General features: G+C 44.7%; 1 protein-coding gene across 1 annotated transcript; it reads left to right on the top strand.

The window, feature by feature from the left end:
* The first annotated feature begins 552 nt into the window (after positions 1-552).
* MEP1A (meprin A subunit alpha) lies at positions 553-20,104 on the top strand. Its single transcript, XM_034766917.1, has 9 exons — positions 553-557; positions 2,819-2,994; positions 8,991-9,212; positions 9,903-10,052; positions 12,684-12,899; positions 14,989-15,462; positions 16,604-16,777; positions 19,139-19,343; positions 19,930-20,104. The coding sequence occupies exons 1-9, from the start codon at positions 553-555 to the stop codon at positions 20,075-20,077; spliced, it is 1,770 nt and encodes a 589-aa protein (XP_034622808.1). The 3' UTR covers positions 20,078-20,104.
* The last annotated feature ends 287 nt before the right edge of the window (positions 20,105-20,391 follow it).

Genomic DNA, 20,391 nt, shown 5'->3' with positions numbered 1-20,391 from the left:
CTAGTCCAACCCCCTGCTCAAAGCAGGACCAATCCCCAACTAAATCATCTCAGCCAGGGCTTTGTCAAGCCTGACCTTAAAACCTCTAAGGAAGGAGATTCCACCACCTCCCTAGGTAGCCCATTCCAGTGCTTCACCACCCTCCTAGTGAAAAAGATTTTCCTGCTATCCAACCTAAACCTCCCACACTGCAACTTGAGATCATTACTCCTTGTTCTGTCATCTGCCAACACTGAGAACAGTCTAGGTTCATCCTCTTTGGAACCCCCTTTCAGGTAGTTGAAAGCAGCTATCAAATCCCTCCTCATTCTTCTCTTTTACAGACTAAATAATCCCAGTTCCCTCAGCCGCTCCTCATAAGTCATGTGCTCCAGCCCCCTAATCATTTTTGTTGCCCTCCGCTGGACTCTTTCCAATTTTTCCACACCCTTCTTGTAGTGTGGGGCCCCAAACTGGACACAATACTCCAGATGAGGCCTCACCAATGCCAAATAGAGGGGAATGATCACGTCCCTCGATCTGCTGGAAATGCTCTTACTCATACAGCCGAAAATGCGGTTAGCCTTCTTGGCAATAAGGGCACACTGTTGACTCATATCCAGCTTCTCATCCACTGTAACCCCTAGGTCCTTTTCTGCAGAACTGCTGCCTATCCACTCGGTCCCTAGCCTGTAGCAGTGCATGGGATTCTTCCATCCTAACTGCAGGACACTGCACTTTTCCTTGGTGAACCTCATCAGATTTCTTTTGGCCCAATCCTCTCATTTGTCTAGGTCCCTCTCCCCGACCCTCCAGCGTATCTACCACTCCTCCCAGTTTAATGTCATCTGCAAACTTGCTGATGGTGCAATCCACGCCATCCTCCAGATGATTAATGAAGATATTGAACAAAACCGGCCCCAGGACCGACCCTTGGGGCACTCTGCTTGATACCAGCTGCCAACTAGACATGGAGCCATTGATCACTACCCGTTGAGCTTGATGATCTAGCCAACTTTCTATCCACCTTATAGTCTATTCATCCAGCCCATACTTCTTTAACTTTCTGGCAAGAATACTGTGGGAGACCGTATCAAAAACTTTGCTAAAGTCAAGGAATAACACGTCCACTGCTTTCCCCTTATCCACAGAGCCAGTTATCTCCTCATAGAAGGCAATTAGATTAGTCAGGCATGTCTTGCCCTTGGTGAATCCATGCTGACTGTTCCAGATCACTTTCCTCTCCTCGAGGTGCTTCAGAATTGATTCCTTGAGGATCTGCTCCATGATTTTTTCCAGGGACTGAGGTGAGGCTCGCTGGCCTTTAGTTCCCCGGAACTTCCTCCTTCCCTTTTTTAAATATGGGCACTACATTAGCCTTTTTTTCCAGTCATCTGGGACCTCCCCTGATCGCCATGAGTTTTCAAAGATAATGGCCAATGGCTCTGCAGTCAGGGGCGGCAGTTTGTATAATTTTTGGTGGTGCCCAGAATGGGGTCCAAGTCCTGCCCCGCCCCCACATACCTGCCTTGTAAGCCAATATATATATTTTAAAATAATGTAAAAATGTGAGGGCTCTGGGGTGGGGCTGGGGATGAGGGGTTTGTAGTAGGGGAGGGGTTCAGGCCGAGGGTTGGGGTGCGAGGCTGAAGGCTGTGGGGTTGGGCCTGGGGATGAGAGGTTCACGGTGCAGGAGGGGGCTCAGGGCTGGGGCAGAGGGCTAGGGTGGGGGGGGGGAAGGGCTCTGGCTGGGGCTGCAGGTTCTGGGGTGGGGCAGGGCCGGGGAGGAGGATTCCGGGCTGCAGGCAGACTGCCCCTGGCTGGGGCCAGAGATGACTTCCCGCAGTCCTCTCCCCTACTGGCAGCACACTCACCTCACACTGCTGTCACTGCATGATGCTCCTAGAGCCCCTCTCAGGTCCAGGAAGCCCCTTCGCCTCCTCTGTGGTGGGTGTGGGGGCTGCCATCACATGTGTGCCTCTTCCCCTGCTGCTGCCCGTCACTGCAGCCTCACTGGGGGTGGAGGATGGGGCTGCCCCTTGCCCAGCGTGGGGCAGGAATGGTGACTGCAGGCGGAGGTGTCCCCTGTGCTGGTGGAGGGTCCCGTCGGAAAAGGGATGGGTCTGTCCGTCCATGCCGGAAGGGCAGGGTAAACCTGGGTCAACCTGTCCTGGCACTAGTGGTGGGGGGCGCTAGGACCCTGTGGCGGCAGTTGATGCTGGGAGTCGGCAGACCACAGCGCGGCGCTGCAGGGAACAGCTGCCCGCTGCTCAGGGCACAGGCAGGGACGCTTGCGGGAGGCGCACGGGGGCAGCAGGCCAAAGGGAGGAGGACCTGGCCCCGAAAGTTGGTGAAGCCGGGCCCCTGTGCCCTGAATATTGCTGGAGCACGGGCACCATGGGCACCTATAACTCACCGCCCCTGTCTGCACTCACATCTGCCAACTCCTTTAGCACCCTTGGATGCAGAATTCTGCAGCGGAACATGATAACAGTTTTAAAGTACATAAAAGGTTGTTACAAGGAGGAGGGTGAAAATTATTCTTCTTAACCTCTGAGGATAGGACAAGAAACAATGGGATTAAATTGTAGAAAGGGTAGTTTAGGTTGGACATTATGAAAAACTTCCTAATTGTCACAGTAGTTAAGCGCTGGAACAAATTACCTAGGCAGGTTATGGAATCTTTGTCATTGGAAGTTTTTAAGAACAGGTTAGACAAACACCTAGTTTTACTTAGTCCTACCTTGAGTGCAGGGGACTGGACTAGATGACCTCTTGAGGTGCCTTTCAGTCCTACACTTCTATGGTTATATGACTGTGCAATCTCTCTCTTTCTCAGGTGCTGGTCCATGGTGGGTGATCGACAGACTGGACAAAACCTTTCCATTGGGGAGCGGTGTGACCATAAAGCTATTGTAGAACACGAGCTCTTACATGCAATGGGATTTTATCATGAACAGTCAAGGACAGACCGGGATGATTACGTGAACATCTGGTGGGATGAAATTCTTCCAGGTCAGCTTTAAATGCCAATACAGATTTTAGGAAGTACAGAGACAAAGTATTTTATTTTTCTCACTAATACACTAGATTTTAAAGCCTCCTGACATGGAATTTTAGAGCCAGATGAGAGTCAAGGGTGCAGCATTGGGCATCTCTAAAAGTTGATACTTGTGTACGTTTAGATGTAGTAGATAGTTTGACATCATTTTATCTCAGCTCTACCTTTTTCCCTGAGGATAACACAGATCAGAGAGGCAGCATTGCCTAGTGAATGGGACTGGCCTAGATGTCAGGAGCCCATAAGCAAGTCTCTTCACCTCTATTTTCCCTCTCCCTATTTCTCTGTATTCTCTTTTTGAATTAGAAGCTCTTTGGGGCCAGGGCAGTGTTTTACTATGGAGTTATACAGTACTTAGCACATTGTGGTCAGGGGCAGCTCCAGGCACCAGCGCAGCAAACGCGTGCCTGGGGCGGCAAGCCGCGGGAGGCGGTGCGCTGGTCACCGTGAGGGCAGCAGTCAGGTAGCCTTCGGCGGCATGCCTGCGGGAGGTCCGCCGGTCCCGCGGCTTCGGTGGCAATTCGGCGGCGGGTACGCCAAAGGCGTGGGCCCAGCAGATCACCCGCAGAAACACCGTCGAATCTGCATGACCAGCGGACCACCCGCAGGCGTGCCCCCGAAGGCCGCCTGACTGCCATGCTTGGGGTGGCAAAAAACATAAAGCCGCCCCTGATTGTGGTCCTAGTGCTAGACGTTAATGTGATATTAATAATAAGAAAAGGAAAATGCATACATAAAAGTAGAAGAATGGAAGAATTGAGGTCCAACAATAACCTGTCCCATCTGACATGTAACAAATGTCCCCTCCATTGGCATCCTTATTGCTAGTCTCAGCACCAAGACCATGAGCCACTCTTTTACTCTTAGAGGTGGTTCTTTTTGCTCAGTGTTGAGGTACATTGATGGGACTGTATAGGGAAGCTTGCAGCATTGCTGCATGGTATATGTGATAAACGGTGATTTCAATCTCCAGGGCTATCCACCCCCCACCTTTCACAAGCACTAAATAAATGCAAGACAAACAGAAAGAAAATGTACCAACATAATTCAGTTATCTAATTAACTGATGGTAAAAATACTCTTTTCTGTCCTCCAAGCCAAATAGCTGTCATTTTGTGCCGAACGGGTAACAGTAGTGTATGCATGCTCACTCAGCTCTGCCCCAACATGTGTCTGACCCGCGTGGTGGCAGAAAGGTCTCTAAAAGCGAGAGAGGAGTTGAATGTCCATGCCCATTCCTTCCTTAACATCTGTGTTGGGACTGCCAACATGACTGAAACGGCCAACTGTTGATGGGGGGCTTTACACACCATGTTTTTCATCACGAAACTGAACTAAGAACAACTCGCCTCACTTAGGTCACCAAACAGTCATCAGATGGCAGTAATTTTCAGTTGCTATTAACATGGGCTGGATTTGAACCAGCAGTATAATATAATAATAATATTATTAAATATAGGGCCTACATGCCTCAGCTGAGTTTGGGGTTCCACTGTGCTAGATGCTGAATAAACACATAGTAAGAAACTGTCTCTGATCCTTACAATAGACAAGACAGACCAGAGAGTAGAATTATCCCCATTTTTCAGATGTGTTGAAAGGCTCCACAACCCATTACCAATAGAATCATAGAAAGGTAGGGCTAGACGGGACCTTGAGAAATCCTTTAATGCAGTCCCCTGTGCTGAGGCAGGACCAAGTCTTAGACCATCCCTGGCAGGTGTTTGTTCAACCTGTTCTTAAACACGGCCAATGAAGGGAATTCCACAGCCTCCTTTGGAGGCCTATTCCAGAAATTAAATATCCTTATACACCTCTACCCCGATATAACGTGACCCAATGTAATACGAATTTGGGTATAACACGGTAAAGCAGTGCTCCGGGGGGGCGGGGCTGCGCACGCCGGTGGATCAAAGCAAGTTCAATATAACGCAGTTTCACCTAAAACACAGTAAGATTTTTTGGCTCCCGAGGACAGCGTTATATTGAGGTAGAGGTGTAGTTAGAAAGTTTTTCCTAATATCTAACCTGAACGTTTCTTGGTGCAGATTAAGCCCATTGCTTCTTGTCCTACCTTTAGTGAACATGGAGAACTACTGATCACCGTCCTTTTTATAACAGCCCTTAATATATTTGAAGACTGTTACTAGGTTCGCACCTTAGTCTTCTTTTCTCAAGAGTAAACAGGCCCAGTTCTTTTAATCTTTCCTCATAGGTCAGGTTTTCTAAACCTTTTATCATTTTTGTTGCTCTCCTCTGGACTTTTCCAATTTATCCACATGTTTCTTAAAGAGTGGCACTCAGAATTGAACACTACTCTGCCTGAGGCCTCACCAGTGCCTCACAGAGCAGGACAATTACTTCCCTTGTCTTACATATGACGCTCCTGTTAATACACCCCAGAATGATATTAGCCTTTTTGGCAACTGCATTACACTGACTCACATTCATAGAATCATAGAGGATTAGGGCTGGAAGAGACCTCAGGAGGTCATCTAGTCCAACCCCCTGCTCAAAGCAATTTGTGATCCACTATAACCTCCAGCAGTACTGACATCTAGCCACCATTTTGTGCATGTGCATAACAATAACCTTGAATTTTCCTTCCTAAGTATAGTACTTTGCACTTATCTTTACTGAATTTCATCTTGTTGAGTTCAGACCAATTCTCTAATTTGTCAAGGTCATTTTGAATTCTAATCCTGTCCTTCAAAGTGTGTGCAACCCCTCCCATTTTGGTGTCAGCCACAAATTTTATAAACATACTCTCCACTCCATTATCCAAGTCATTAAAGAAAATATTGAATAGAACAGGACCCAAGACTGAATCCTGTGGGACCCCACTAGATATGCCCTCCCAGTCTGACAGCACACCAGGGATAGCTACTCTTTGACTATGGCCTTCAACTGGTTGTGTGCCCATTTTATGCTGATTTAATCTAGACCACATTTCCCTATTTTGCTTATGAGAATGTCATGTGGGATTATGTCAAAAATCTTACTAAAATCAAGAGATGTCATATCTACTGCTTCCCCCCTATCCACTAGGCCAGTAACCCTGTGACAGAATGAAATTAGGTTGGTTTGGCATGATTTATTTTTGAAAAATCCATGCTGGCTATTTCTTATAATCCTGTTCTTCTCCAGGCGCTTACAAATTTATTGATTGATAATTTGTTCCAGTATCTTGCCAGGTATCGAAGTTAGGCTGACTAGTCTATAATTTCCTGCGTCCTCTTTGTTCCCCTTTTTAAAGACAAATGCTATGTTCGCCCTTCGCCAGTCCTCTGGAACCTCACCTGTCCTTCATGAGCTCTTGAAGATAATGGTTCTGAGATTGCTTCAGCTAGTTCCTTAAGTACCTTAGGATGAGTTTCATCAGTCCCTGCTTACTTGAATATATCTAATTTATCTGAATAGTCTTTAACCTGTTCTTTGCCTAACTTGGCTTGCATTCCTTCCCTCTTGTTGGCAATATTAATTGTGTTGATTATCTGATCACCGTTAACTTTTTTAGTGAAGACTGAAGCAAATAGGCATTAAACACATCCGCCTTCTTAATCCCTGGAGCCACCCAGTCATCAGTTTTCTTTATTCTTTTCATATGATCAATAACACCCCTCTCTGCCTCCCCCCAACCCAAGTATGACACACATCATAAAACGGTAATTGACTGGGAGCATTATAACATTCTCCTGCCTAATGCAAAAAAGGAAAAAATACAGCAAGTGCATGTTAGCGTAAATTTACTGCAGGTACGATGTTCTGCAGGTGTCATTACAAGCTATAGATCCCACTTCCCACTGAGATAAATCCTGCAGTCCTTACTGTCTTCACTACCGGCCGGATCTGCGGGCAGCGATTGATCCAGCGGGGATCGATTTATCGCATCTAGTCTAGACGTGATAAATCGATCCCCGAGCACTCTCTCGTCGACTCCTGTACTCCAGCTCAGCGAGAGGCACAGGCAGAGTCGACGGGGGAGCGGCAGCAGTCGACTCACCGTAATGAAGACACCGCTTCACGTAGCTGAAGTTGTGTAACTTAGATCGATTCTCCCTCTCCCCCCCAGTGTAGACCAGGCCTTAGGGGAGTTGAGAGACTGCAACTCCAGCTGGGCACTGCATGGAGGATACAGTGGAAGGTTCCACACACGCCCTCCTCATATCTTGCATCTGCATAAAGACTGGATCATCTCTGGCTCTGAATCACTGGCAATAAATGTCAGCAAAGGTGGGATTTGTACAACCTGCCAGCTGCTTCTTTTATTGGCAGCTAGTGCCGTGGTCTTCTTAGAACAGATCTTCATCTAGAAGTTATAACTGATCTTCTGCATGGACCACCTTCCTCCGAGCTGTAAAAAGCTATAGTGCTACACTGGGAGGAGTGACATCCTTTCTGATAATGAATCCAGTCAAAGTCTCAATTCAAATCTCTAAAAGGAAATAAACATAAACTTTCAGACAATCCTCAGTGCTGAATCCCAGACCGTTGTGTTGAGCATGTAGCTGCTTACCCCAATAAGCTACACTGGGAAATAGTACAACTGAAGCTATTTAGTAGTAATGGTTCATTCAGTGCAGCCACAGGCTATTTCTAATTGAGGAGAATAAGAATTTTAATAGCAGTGAGAAGCAGCCAAAACATTCACGGTATAATTTGCAATGTTAATTTTTTCTCTCTCTTTCTCTCAAACTCTGCAAGCTTGAAATTGGTCCCTTCTGTGATTTATTTGCACTAAATAGGGGTTATTTTCATTGAAAAAATAGGTCTTTCCTTTTTCCTATATGAAATGTTACAATTTCATGTGCTTCTGCAGCCAAATTACCGTTTTAGTGTCATAGGGATGTGAAAATGGATAAAATTGCAGCAAATATTATAATATCTAGTGTGGCAAAACTGCATTTTCATTCAGCTCTAAATGGAAGATGTCTTTTGTCCGGCAGGCCAGCGGGGGCTGGGAGCACTCTACATAATAAGGATGCATGTTTCATGCATCCCCCTACTGAGGAGAAGTACCCCTGGTTGTTCTACAGTGAAACGAATACCCAGGCAAATATTTGCATCAGCAATTAAAGGCTCCAGAATGAGGCATGCTCATCATTCCTTAGGGCTTAATCCTGCAAGGTGCTGAGCACCTTGGTCCCAATTCTTGCAAAACACTTAAGTTTGGACTTAACTTGTAAGTGTATGAGTAGTCCCACTGAGGCCAATAGATTCACTCACATGAGTAAATTTGAGCAATTACATGCATGCTTGGCTGGATTGGAGCCAGAGAGTTTCACACTTTGCAGGATCGAGGCCATAGCTAGAAGAAGACGAACTGTAATGTGAGGCATAAAGGAGGCAGAGAAGGGAAGCAAATGAGACTGAAACGAGGAGATGCCTGAGGACCTTCAGAAAAGGAAAAGACATTCAGAAACACTTTTTCAAAATGTGGTCTTATATATACGTGCATCATTTCTGAGCACTGTTACTAGTGCATGCAGACACATGTGCACAAGTTCAGACTCTGCTCTCATTGAATTAGTTTACATAAGTGTGAGTTAGGGCAGAAGTTGGCTCTTACGCTCTATTTATAGGTGCAAGTTGAGTGACAGTCGCACAAATATATTTCATGCATGGAAATTCCATCATTTGCCTTCACAAGTGATAGCACTCAAAAGCTGCGTCTGGCAGTTATTTAAATGTGCACAAGCAGAAGGCACATGAAATGAAAATTGGGATCTAAAATAAGAGGACTTTGTTGTCAAAATTGCTTCATAAACCAATAATGTAAGATTCTAATTCTAACCATCTGGTACTTGTCTTTGAATCCACCATGTTGATTCCATTCTGCATTAATATGTTGTAACTTTTGAGCTTTAGTATGTCCATCCCAGGGACATTTTTGCCTTGGGAAAGATTCTGACCATTTTAAGAATGACTCACTCATTTGTTCTTTCACCAGGCCAATCTCACAACTTTGTGAAGTACAATGCCACATTCATCTCCGACCTGAACACCCCCTACGACTATGAATCCGTAATGCATTATGAGCCGTTCTCATTTAACAAAAACGAGAGTGCCCCAACAATCACTGCGAAGATACCAGCATTTAATGACGTTATTGGGCAGCGCTTGGATTTCAGCACCGTTGACTTAGAAAGACTCAATCGCATGTACAACTGCAGTAAGTCCACACTGAGCCATTGTCAAGTGTGCCGCATTTTTGGACTTTAACAGGATTTCTTTGCTCCCCCTTAATTTTTATGTCTAAATAAATAAATAAAAAGACGAGAGATCCAAACAGGGAGGAACTATAGAAAACTTGTCCTCCGTTTACCTTACTGCAGTGCTAATGGGGCTGAGTGATGTGTGGAGCAGGTTATTTCCCCATCCCAATCCCTCTCTAGGTCTCTGCTAACCATTACTGCTTTTGAAGCAGTCCAGTAAGTGAATGAAAGACTTACCCTCATCCAATTCTATGCTTCCTTCCATGCTGTGCTTTATTCAGGGATCCCCCTCAATGAATAACCTTCTCCTCCTTCAGATCCTTGCTTGAGGGTCACCTTGGTTGTGACAGCTCCAAGAAATCAGCCAATTGTCAGGTTGTGCATCAGTCAGGGATAGCTGATTTTATTTGCTACCTTCAGGAACCAAGTTGTGTAATAGCTCCCTAAGGAATCATCTTGAATACTCAGGGAGGGTAAAGGTTGCAGGATTCTCTATGTGCCATATGATGTGTTGCATAGAAACGTATCCATCAGGAAAAGCATACAGAAGGGAAAAACAATTTGAATAGCATTATCCCAGTCTTCCTTAAAACACATTTTATTTACTAGAGGCTTCTTTGGATTTAACTATATGCATGTTCTTTCAGCTTCAACTCACACCCTTTTGGACCAGTGTGCTTTTGAGTTTGCCAATATCTGTGGCATGGTTCAGGGCACCGGAGATGACGCAGACTGGGTCCATAAGAAGAGCAGCCTCGCAGGACAAGAAGACCACACGCTCCTCGGACGCTGCAAAGGTAAAATAAAAAATAAATATGTACCTGAGTAAAAGTTAGGGACCCCAAAGGTCACTTTGTTCATGCCTTAGCGAGGGTGACAGCTGTGTTTTACCTTCGGAGAGATGCTAACATTGCAGCCAACACTTGGAAAATCTTGGCAGCTGATCAAACTGAAAAGTACTTAAAAGCCAGGAAAAGAACGACTATCTTTGAGGATACCGTTCTAAAGAAGGCTTGTTTGTTATGACTCTGGTCACGCTAACACCCTTTTCCCTTTTCACAGCACCTTGGCAATGTGCTTTCTTTTGATAATGAGGAACAAAGGTGCTGATATTACCAGTGCCAAATCAGAACCTTTTTGCAACATACACTACATTCTCCAGACCAGCTCAGCAATTTAGAAGAGGACAAAGGACATGTATTATAATTTAACTAGAGGCATAATAAATATATGCTGATGCTGGAATGAATGTGACCTACTGTACCTGCCTCAGTTTGATTAACAATGATTTTAGCACAACATAAGAGTGAAGAGTTGCACACAAATCTCTGGTAACTGTTACATTTGAAACATAAATGAAGTGTGAGGTGTGTTGGGGCTGGAACAGTCTTAGATCAATATTTGATTTTCTAAAGAATCAAACAACAATGATTTTTAAGGTCCTTCTATTCAAGTGTTTAAGGATAATTTTACACAAAATCCCCAGTTTTCTGTTTTTCAAACTAGTAGAATCACAAAAATGCAAGGTCAGTCCCTAGTATGAGCCAGTGACAGAGCCCGGCAGTGTCAGTCCAGGAAGCATTTGCTCACAAATTAAAGTAAAGAGAAATTCTCAAAGGCTTGTTTGACAACTAAGGGCCTGATTTTCCACTACTTAGTCAGGCAGAACTCCCTCAGACTTCAGGAAAATATGACTTCAGTGGGAATTTTGCCTAAAGAAGTGCAGGTATAATGACCCTAACCATGAGACACTATCATTTGAGCTTAAGGAGCAATTCCATTTGCTGGCAGTGGTGGTACATTCTTATCTCCTTATGTGGACCAGCCACTAAAGTGAAGAAGACACCGAGACTCTCACTCTCTCAGGAATGGTTACCCAGGATCAGGTACAATTTTAACTAGGAATGGGAAATGATACTTGGAAGCAATCCAAGGGTCGCCAGTAAAACAGCCTGCAGGTTTTCTTTGAATTCTTCCCCTCCTGTGACAATCAAAGTCCAGACACCCCCAGGAGAGAACAGGGGGTCTGAACCCCAAGGGATAAGCAATTGAATCTACGGGCTCTACACAATGTTACAGAGTAGAACTGTAGATTAAGTATGGTCTTTCATGAAAGCATGTAATGTCCCAAACTTGGTGGTCATTAGGAGATCAGTGAGGAGCCCAGTGGCACCTTCAAGACTAACAGATTTATTTGGGCATAAGCTTTTGTGGGTAAAAAAACCTCACTTCTTCAGATGGTTATGGTTATGAATGTATGCGTGGAGATATGTGTAGAGCATTGTACTTGTAATAAAGGTGCAACTGCTGTGTCACCTCCCACCAGGCAGGCAGGGAGGGCACCTCCCAGGCTAGCTGTTTACATGAAACAAACTCCAAGCACCTGGCATTGTGCAACCCAGGGAAAGACGATGGTTGGTGGACTAAGGCAGGAAGGTGTTTCCCCACTCTCTGTAACCATGAATTCCTATAGCCTGAAAGAAAGTGGGGGGTTGCAGTTTTTTCCCTGAGTTAAAAGGGAAGGAGTTTGAAGGTGCAGGCTATTCAGAAACTGTGGGCCAGCATCTAAGCAAGGTGCTGTTTCTTAAACACTAGATCCCCCTCTAGGACAGAGGGCATGCTGGGAAACTGTTCAGTGGCAGTAGGTAACTTGTGTTAGAGAAGGGGATATAGCTAATATTGATGTGTAAAGTCTGAGGTTGCATCTGTATGGTTAATTTCTGTGCAAATCATATGTGTTTGCTTTTCCTTTTGATTTCACCTTTGAATCTGTGATTTTTCTATTAAATACACTTTCTTTGTTTAATTTTACCCTAAGCAGTTATCTGTTGACGGGGGGGGGGGGGGGGGAGGTTGCACTCCTTCTGGGATGACGATCCCAAAGGGAAAAGTCCAAGTGTCTGGTAGTTAAGGACTCAGGAGATGGATATGGGGAGACTCGGGAGCAGAAGGACTATTGGGGTCACCCTACAAGGAGTAATTAGGTGGGTGGAAGCCCTTTCTGCTTGAAGGCTGGCTGCTGGTGTCGGAGCTCAGAGCTACAGCAGCATAGCATTAAGGCACCCAAAGTTACAAGGCAGGCAGTGTGTGTGATCCCCAAAATGTCACCCCCATTTTTTATTTCACAGTTGTAACTAAAGGGACTTTGGCTGTGTGACGGTACAGTCTAGTGGCTAGGGTCAAGCCCTGGGATATTATTCCTGGGTCTTCTATGTAGCCTCTCTGTGCTTCAGTTTCCTCGTTGGTGACATGGGGATATGAGATAATACCTAAAAAGATAGTGGTGTTGTGAGGCTTAAGAAAAGCACCACTAACTATACATGCAGCTGTTTCTTTTGCACTGCACATACATTTATGCCACCACAAGTCATATGCAGCAGGCAGAAAGATTAAGAAGAGGCAATAACTGATGCTCACTTTCTCTGTAGATGCTGGTTCTTTCATGTACTTCAACACTAGCTCTGGCCAGGCAGACGATATGGCTCTCCTAGAATCCCGGATCCTTTACCCAAAGAGAACTCAGCAGTGTCTCCAGTTCTTCTATAAGATCTCCGGAAGCCCCTCGGACAAGCTTGTCATCTGGGTTAGAAAGGACAATGGCACCGGGACTGTTAACACACTGGTTAAAGTCAAAACCTTTCAAGGTATTTTTGAAAATATTAGACAACTACAAAACATTGTAGGAGTGGAGGCTGGGGGGACATCCTAGTGTGTTCAGAAATGAGACAAACTGGTTCAGAAACACAAGAGTTTTCCCAAACCAATCAGGTCAGCATCTTGCTATCCAGGCAGGCATTCTGGTATCAGAGCACAACATACCTACTACGTGGATGGCTGTTTACAAGCCCTGGATGGTGAAATTCGGATGGTCCCAAACAATATAGGTCACCATTTTAATGCTTTGGGTAAGAGCAAAGCAGGCCTGCAAAAGATTTACATTTGCACCACGAGGGGTAACTAATCACTGTGCTCATGCAAATAGGAGCAATGATCCCCGGCATTGTTAATGCAAATAAGAGCTTTCATTCCTGACCACTTGCACATGTATTTGCTTCTAGAGCATTTTCCATGCAGAAAATTCATCAACTCCTCATTGCTTGCCAGTGGAACGTGGTTCCAATGAGTCACTGAACTTAAAGTGGCACCATCTAATACAAGTGCTTTGACATCAAACTTTAAACTTGTGTCTGAACAGAGAACACTTTGAGCATCCTGGGGTCACCCTGGGATAATAGGGAAGGGCGAAGGGGTAGCCAACAAATGGTCTCAATATGCACCACACAAAGTCAAGGACTTAGGAGGCCAGATTCTGTTACTATGTCAGTCATACTAAATAACACCTGACTTCAAGAGCTATCCCACTGATTTCAATGCACCTGACATGTAGAAATCAATTGGACTTCTCAAGGAGTCATGTGCTATTCAGTGTGAGTAAAGGTATCCGAATCCGGCTCTTCTACAACAGAAAGGGCAACATTCAGCCCCTGTGTCACTCTAACGACTGCCATCGAGTCACCTCAGGGAACCAAGGATCTGACCCTGGTGGTTTATTTTGAGATTACTTCAGACCAAGTTAAAAAATTGCAAAACCAAACACTGATGAGAGTTGCCACTTTTGTGGGTTTGCTCAACAGCACAAACTCAGCTACCGTGAAATGGTTCTGTTGTGGTGGCAAAACCCAGGGAGTTTTGGGGACCTATGAATATCTTGCAGGTGGGATTTTCAGGATGAAGGATTGTACCTTAGCAAAATCAGGGTGATATTGGGACAGCTGGTGCCAGACTCCCAGAGCCTCTTGTTTGTCTCATTGACCTCGTATATCTTGTCTTTTAAAGTGTAAGCTCTTTGGGTTAGAGACTGCCATTTACTAAATATTTGTACTGCACCTAGCACAATGGACCTCTGGCCTAACTGGCCTCTGGTGATACTGAAATACAAATGTATAATAGTAATAATAACAACCTGAGATCTCCACCCTTCAGGGTTATGGGGAAATCCACATGTCTTAGTATGCGGTTTAAATAAGTGGTTGGATAACAATAAATGTGCTACTAAAGACTTGTCTATGCTACAAAATTAAGTTGACTTAAGTCAATGTACAGACACCACGTAATTCACATCCATACTTACTCCTTCTGTTGGTGGCGTGTGTCCCCACCAGGAGCGTCCACTGACTGAAGTGGGGCATTGTGGGACACTGAGAGCTGGAATCTGGCAGCCCTGCCTGGGGATAACAGCTGCCCCCTTCTCTCCCCCCCCCACATCACCTTGGCACTGACAGCCCAAGCTGTCAGCTGGATGCCGGACTCACAGATGGCCCTCCCCCACCCCCAGTGCTGACAGCCCTAGCTGTCAGGCAGATGCCGGGCTCACAGGTGGGGGCCCCACTGCCCTGGTGCTGACAGCCCGAGCTGTCAGCCAGGGACCAGGTGAGCCACATGCCTGGCTGACAGCTCAGGCTGTCACACCAGGGTGGGAGTGGAGGTGGCTAACAATTTGGGCGGTCAGTGATGGGGTGAGGCCCTAACTACATTGACATAAGTGCTACGCCTCTTGTGGAGGTGGAGTTATGATGTTGCCATAGTGGGCTACTTACTTCAGTGGAAGCAGCATTCTAGTATAGACACTGACATCAACGTAAGCCACCTTGTGCCGACCTAACTCTGTAATGTAGACCAAGCCTATGGTATATCGTTATTAATTGTGTCTCTGGTTCTCGTTTCTTCCCCTAGGAGATAGCGACCACAATTGGAAAATTGCCCATGTGACCCTCAATGTTCAAGAGAAGTTCAGATACATCTTCCAAGGACTCAGGGGCAATCACAGCAGCTCATCTAGTGGAATTTTTATTGATGATGTCACCCTAACTGAGACACCGTGCCCCAGTGCTGTATGGCTCATTCGGAACTTCACCCACATTCTCCAGACTTCTGTTTCAGGCTCTGTGATGCGTAGTCCCCGGTTTTATAACCCTGAGGGCTATGGTTATGGTATAACTTTGTATCCTCGTGGCACATCTAATTCCTACTTTTCAGATTATGCCCGCATTTCTTTTCACTTGTGCAGTGGAGAGAATGATGATGTTCTGCAATGGCCTGCTGAGAACAGACGAGCTATTATAACGGTGCTAGACCAGCACCCTGACATCAGGAACAGGATGTCCTCGAGCAGGAGCTTCACAACAGACAAGAGCCAAGTTTTGCCGGGTAAGTGGCTTCTGCATGAAAATGACTGAAGCAGCATGCACAAGGGAAAGGGAGTGTGAGCCAGTGGAGAGGGCATGGGACTTGGAGTCAGGAGGCCTAGATTCCATTCCCAGCTCTTCTATTACTTTGTTGGGTGACCTTGGGCAAGTCCCTTCCATTTTCTGGGCCTCCGGCTCCTTATCTGTAAAATGGGAATAGTGATACAAGCTCACCTGGGATAAAAATGTGCTCTAGAAGTGTTAGGTGTTTATTAATAATTATTATTTATTATCATAGGGGCGAATGAGCCCAGAGATATGAGTTTGACTCTAAATATATAAAGTTCTTCCAAACCAGGTCAAGACCCAGAATTTTGCCTGTGTTCTTAGAATGGGTTCAGGGAGGTCAGAACACTTCCAAGCCAGTGACATGATCTGATGAGTGGTGTGTCACAATGTGACATTGCAACACCACAAGAGCATCACCTTCCCGTGATGTGCCTGACCAACTGAATGTGCAGATTTTGCAGTTTGGCGAACTTGAATACAGAGAGCTTGGTTGCATTTAGATTGTCATCCAAAGCAGTTTATTTAATTAATAAAGTAGTTGGAAATCTGTGGGAGTTCTAAGTTATCATCATCCAGAGCATATCCAGTAATCCCCACCCCCATCCATATCTCTGTCTTCATCTATTGCTTCTTGCCTTATACTTAGATTATACATTCTTTGGGGAAGAGGCAGTTTTTCGGTTCTGTGTTTGTACAGCACCCAGCACAGTGGGGTCCTGGTCTATGACTAGAACTCCTATGTGATATTGTAATGCAAATTAATAATAAGAAGAAAAAAGAGTTTGATGTCAAAGTAAAACCCCAACAGCTGAGTCCCTATCTCGCCATACCTTTCTCAGTATGATCTTTTCTATATTAATGTTTTTAATAACAAAGATTTTTCACAGAACAATAATGATGGATAAAATCCAGAACCTCTAAACTCTCACACAGGTATTCAAAATCTGAATTTGACTTTGTGGCATGACTTCACCACTAGTTTACTAATGCAGAAAAAGTCCTTGTAATGATTTAACATCTATTGCTGAATAACATTTGTTTCTAGGCTTTTTGCTGATTAAAACCAAGTCATGCATAATCATATTATCTTGCAGATAAAAATGATACTTCAATGTGGGATAAACCATCTGTTGTTGGAACATTCGACCCTTCATGCAACTGTAATAGAAGCTTAGACTGGGGGTGGAGTAATTTCATCTCTCACAAACAGCTGAGACAGAGGAATTTCCTGAAAAACGATGACCTCATTATTTTTGCAGAATTTAAAGGTGCAGAATCTTTTTTCTTTCTCTTCATAGAATATCAGGGTTGGAAGAGACCTCAGGAGGTCATCTAGTCCAACCCCCTGCTCAAAGAAGGACCAATCCCCAACTAAATCAAACTGAACAGGCTCTTCTTTCAATGTCAGTTCAGATGGGTATTCCAATAATGATTGTCATCAATCTCTGAGCCTCTTCTATTTTGCTGGGCCAGATTTTTAAAGGTGTTTAGGCACCTAAAAGATGCAGGTAGGCACCTTGTGTGATTTTTCAAGAGCTCCTAGGTGTCTAATGCCCATTGATTTCAATAAGAGTTAGGCATGTAGGATTTTGAAAATCCCAGTGGGTGCTTATCTGCATCTTTAGGTGCCTAGATACCTTTAAAAATATGGCCAGCTGTGTCTATTTGGAAAAAGATGTCTGGAATTGAACACAGTATTCCAAGTAAGGATGTATCATTGATTGATGTAATGAGCTAGTATATTTTCAATAATCACCCCTGCTCCTAATTTCCGTCTTATGTCTTGATTGCTTATTTTTGCCTTGGGTGTCCATTTTTGGAAGGATATCTCTTTGATTGAATAACCTCTTGAACCTTGCTATTTAATCTTCTGGGATAACATTTTCAGGAGAGCTTAAGTGATTTAGGAGTCTAAATTTCATTTTCAAAAGATCCAAAGTTCCATTGACTTTAAATGGAAAGGAAATCAAAATCCTCAGAAGACTAAATCATTGACTTTCAATGGGACTTAGGCTCCTAGGCCCCAGATCCTCAAAGGCATTTAGGCACCTAATGCCTACTGATTTCTGTGGGAGGTGGGTCCCTAAATGCCTTTGAGGATCTGCGCCTAAGAGTTCAAATTTTCTTGAAAATGGGACTTATACGCCTATGTTGCTTGGACACTTGAAAATTTCACCTTCAATCTTCTTTTACTTGCCTGCATGCTTCCCTTCCTGTTTAGGGGTATGCATTCCTTCTGGGACACTCTGGGCAGGTTGCTTGAATAGCCTCCATCCTGAGTCTATGGATTTTAATTTCCATTCTTTTGTCTTGGGCAGGGGTACTCAAACTGGGGGTCGGGACCCTTCAGGGGGTCGTGAGGTTATTACATGGGGGGTCGTGAGCTGTCAGCCTCCATCACAAACCCTGCTTTGCTTCCAGCATTTATAATGGTGTTAAATATATTTAAAGGTGTTTTTAAATTTATAAAGGGGGTCACACTCAGAGGCTTGCTATGTGAAAGGGATCACCAGTACAAAAGTTTGAGAACCACTGGTCTTGGGGGTCAGCTAATTTCTTGACCCATCTCCAGTGTATTACTAAGAGCTTGTCTACACTTGAACACTACAGCAGCGCAGCTACAGTGCTGCTTGTGCACCGCTGCAGTGTTTTAAGTGTAGACGCACCCTAAGATGAGACTAGCCTGTCCTCTGTTCTCGTCCATGCTCTTTCCAAGAAGCAGTCATTTAATGTGTTGAGAAATTGCCACTCTAAACCTTGTTCCATCGGGACATTGAATCTGTTTATACCCAGCTAACTGAAATTACCACTGATTACTGTTCTATTAGAATTCATTACTTCTTTGACCTCCCTCAGCACTGTGCACTCAATTATAACCTTTCCCTGATCTGGAAGCTGGTAGAACAACCCTGTTAATATCTTTCTATTGTTATTACCTGAGACTTGTATCCATACGGATTTGATGTTTGTCACTCCACCATGTTTCAGCAAAGCCCTTTATATTCTAATTCACCTATTTCTGCTTTAAGATCTTCCTTTAAAGAGTGCCTCCAAACTTCATCAACTTTCTGTGCCAGCAGTCTGGTTCCACTTTGGTTCCAGGTTTGGCGCCTGTCCCTTTTGCATAGCCTGAAAATTCCCCAGTGCCTAATAAAATGAAACTCCTCCTGCTTATGCCATCTTGGCATCCATGTATTAGAACCCTGAAGTTTCCCCTTTTAGCTAGCCCTGTGTGAGGACATTGCAAGGCTTCTATGGTAGCTTTCTCTGAATTGAAGTCATTTGCCAAGTAATCTCAATTACTGGTGAAGTGATTCCTATGTGTGTTAGTGGTGGATTCAGACTGCAAAATGTGGATCTGGATTTCAAACATCCCAGGCTCTAAGGTTTGAGTTTGGTCCATTCTATATATATACACATTATATATAATGTGTATATGTGTGTATAGCAGGGGCATGTTCTCCTCTTTTTATACATGCAGAGCTTCCTCCAATACCAGTGAGAGCTCCCTATGTGGAGCAAGGAGAGATAATATGCCATTGTTGAGATCCTTTGGGATGAAAAGTGCAATGTATAATAATGTCAGTCGCTATTAACCACTGTCTCTCTCTTTATTTCCTTTTTAAAAGATCTAACCTATCTCAAAAAGACTGAAGTCCCTATTAAACCGGCCCAATCCATCACCAAAGGCCTCATTCTTGAAAGGCAGAGGAGATCAGCCCTGAACACTGGCCCCCTTGAAGACTGGCCATCCTACGTGAGAGACCCGTGTGACCCAAATCCTTGCCAAAATGATGGAGTCTGTGTGAATGTGAAAGGGAAAGCAAGCTGCAGGTACCACGGGCCCCTTTTTTGCCAGCCGCCGCTTTCTCATGCACTAGCTGATGCATCTAATAAACATTCAGCTCAGGAGAAGATAAGACTCTCAGATCACCACTACAGACATTAATATCAAATCCTCCACATTGTCAGGCACAGTGATAGGAACACGGTACTCCTTTGCTCAGCCTTTGGGAATTCTCTTACTAGCAGTCCTCAGGGCAGTGCAGAAACTGCTCCCTCTGTGGGTGCTCCCAGGGGATGTCAATTACCCTAAAGGAAGTGGGGATGATGTGGGAGACTTGGCCCAAACCCCTCTATTGGGAACTGCCCCATGCAACCCAGCCAGCTTGTGGGGGGGAAAGTCTCCTTGAGCTCCCTCTCCTTCTCAGCTCTGGGATGGGATGGTTCCCCATTGGACCCTGCTCAGGGTTGTGTCTAGATGGAACATCCTCTCTCAAACCAAACAGTCCTCAATCTACAACAGACAGGCCCCTTAGTTCTTTCTGGAGTTCTGAATGTAGATGGATGATCTTGCAATGGTCCTGCAGGGCAGGAAAATACCCACCAAGGCTTTACATTTGTTGTCTTTTATTCCCAGGTGTCCTTCAGGCAACACCTTCTTCTATACAGGTGAGAGATGCCAGGCGGCACTGGTCCATGGGAATCTCCTTGGAATGATGGTTGGTGGAGCTGCCGGAACAATAGTATCAATTATCATAATTGTTTCCATGCTAACTAGAAGATAAATGCTTCAGCATGATGATTTTCCTGGAGCTTGGGAGCATCTGGTTTTTAATGAAAACAGATGCAGGAATAAAATATGTAGAAACTCTCAAGATATGGATATAGAAAATGTTCTACTAAAATTTCAGTGACAACGCTTTTGCTCTGCAGGGCATAGCATTTAAAGAGCGCTCACCTAGAACTTCTGTTTTAATAAAAGTTTATAACATGAGAACAACCTAGAGAATCTTTTCTGCGTGTCCTTTTATCAGCTTGTTGTTTATTCTAAGCAGGAATGAGGAGATCCCATGAATTTGATCTAACCAGTGAAAAATAG

Source organism: Trachemys scripta, chromosome 3 (assembly GCF_013100865.1).
Source record: "Trachemys scripta elegans isolate TJP31775 chromosome 3, CAS_Tse_1.0, whole genome shotgun sequence".
In the NCBI taxonomy this organism is placed as follows: domain Eukaryota; kingdom Metazoa; phylum Chordata; order Testudines; family Emydidae; genus Trachemys; species Trachemys scripta.
Note: the sequence above shows the minus strand (reverse complement) of the source record. Positions and strands in the feature narration are given on the sequence as shown.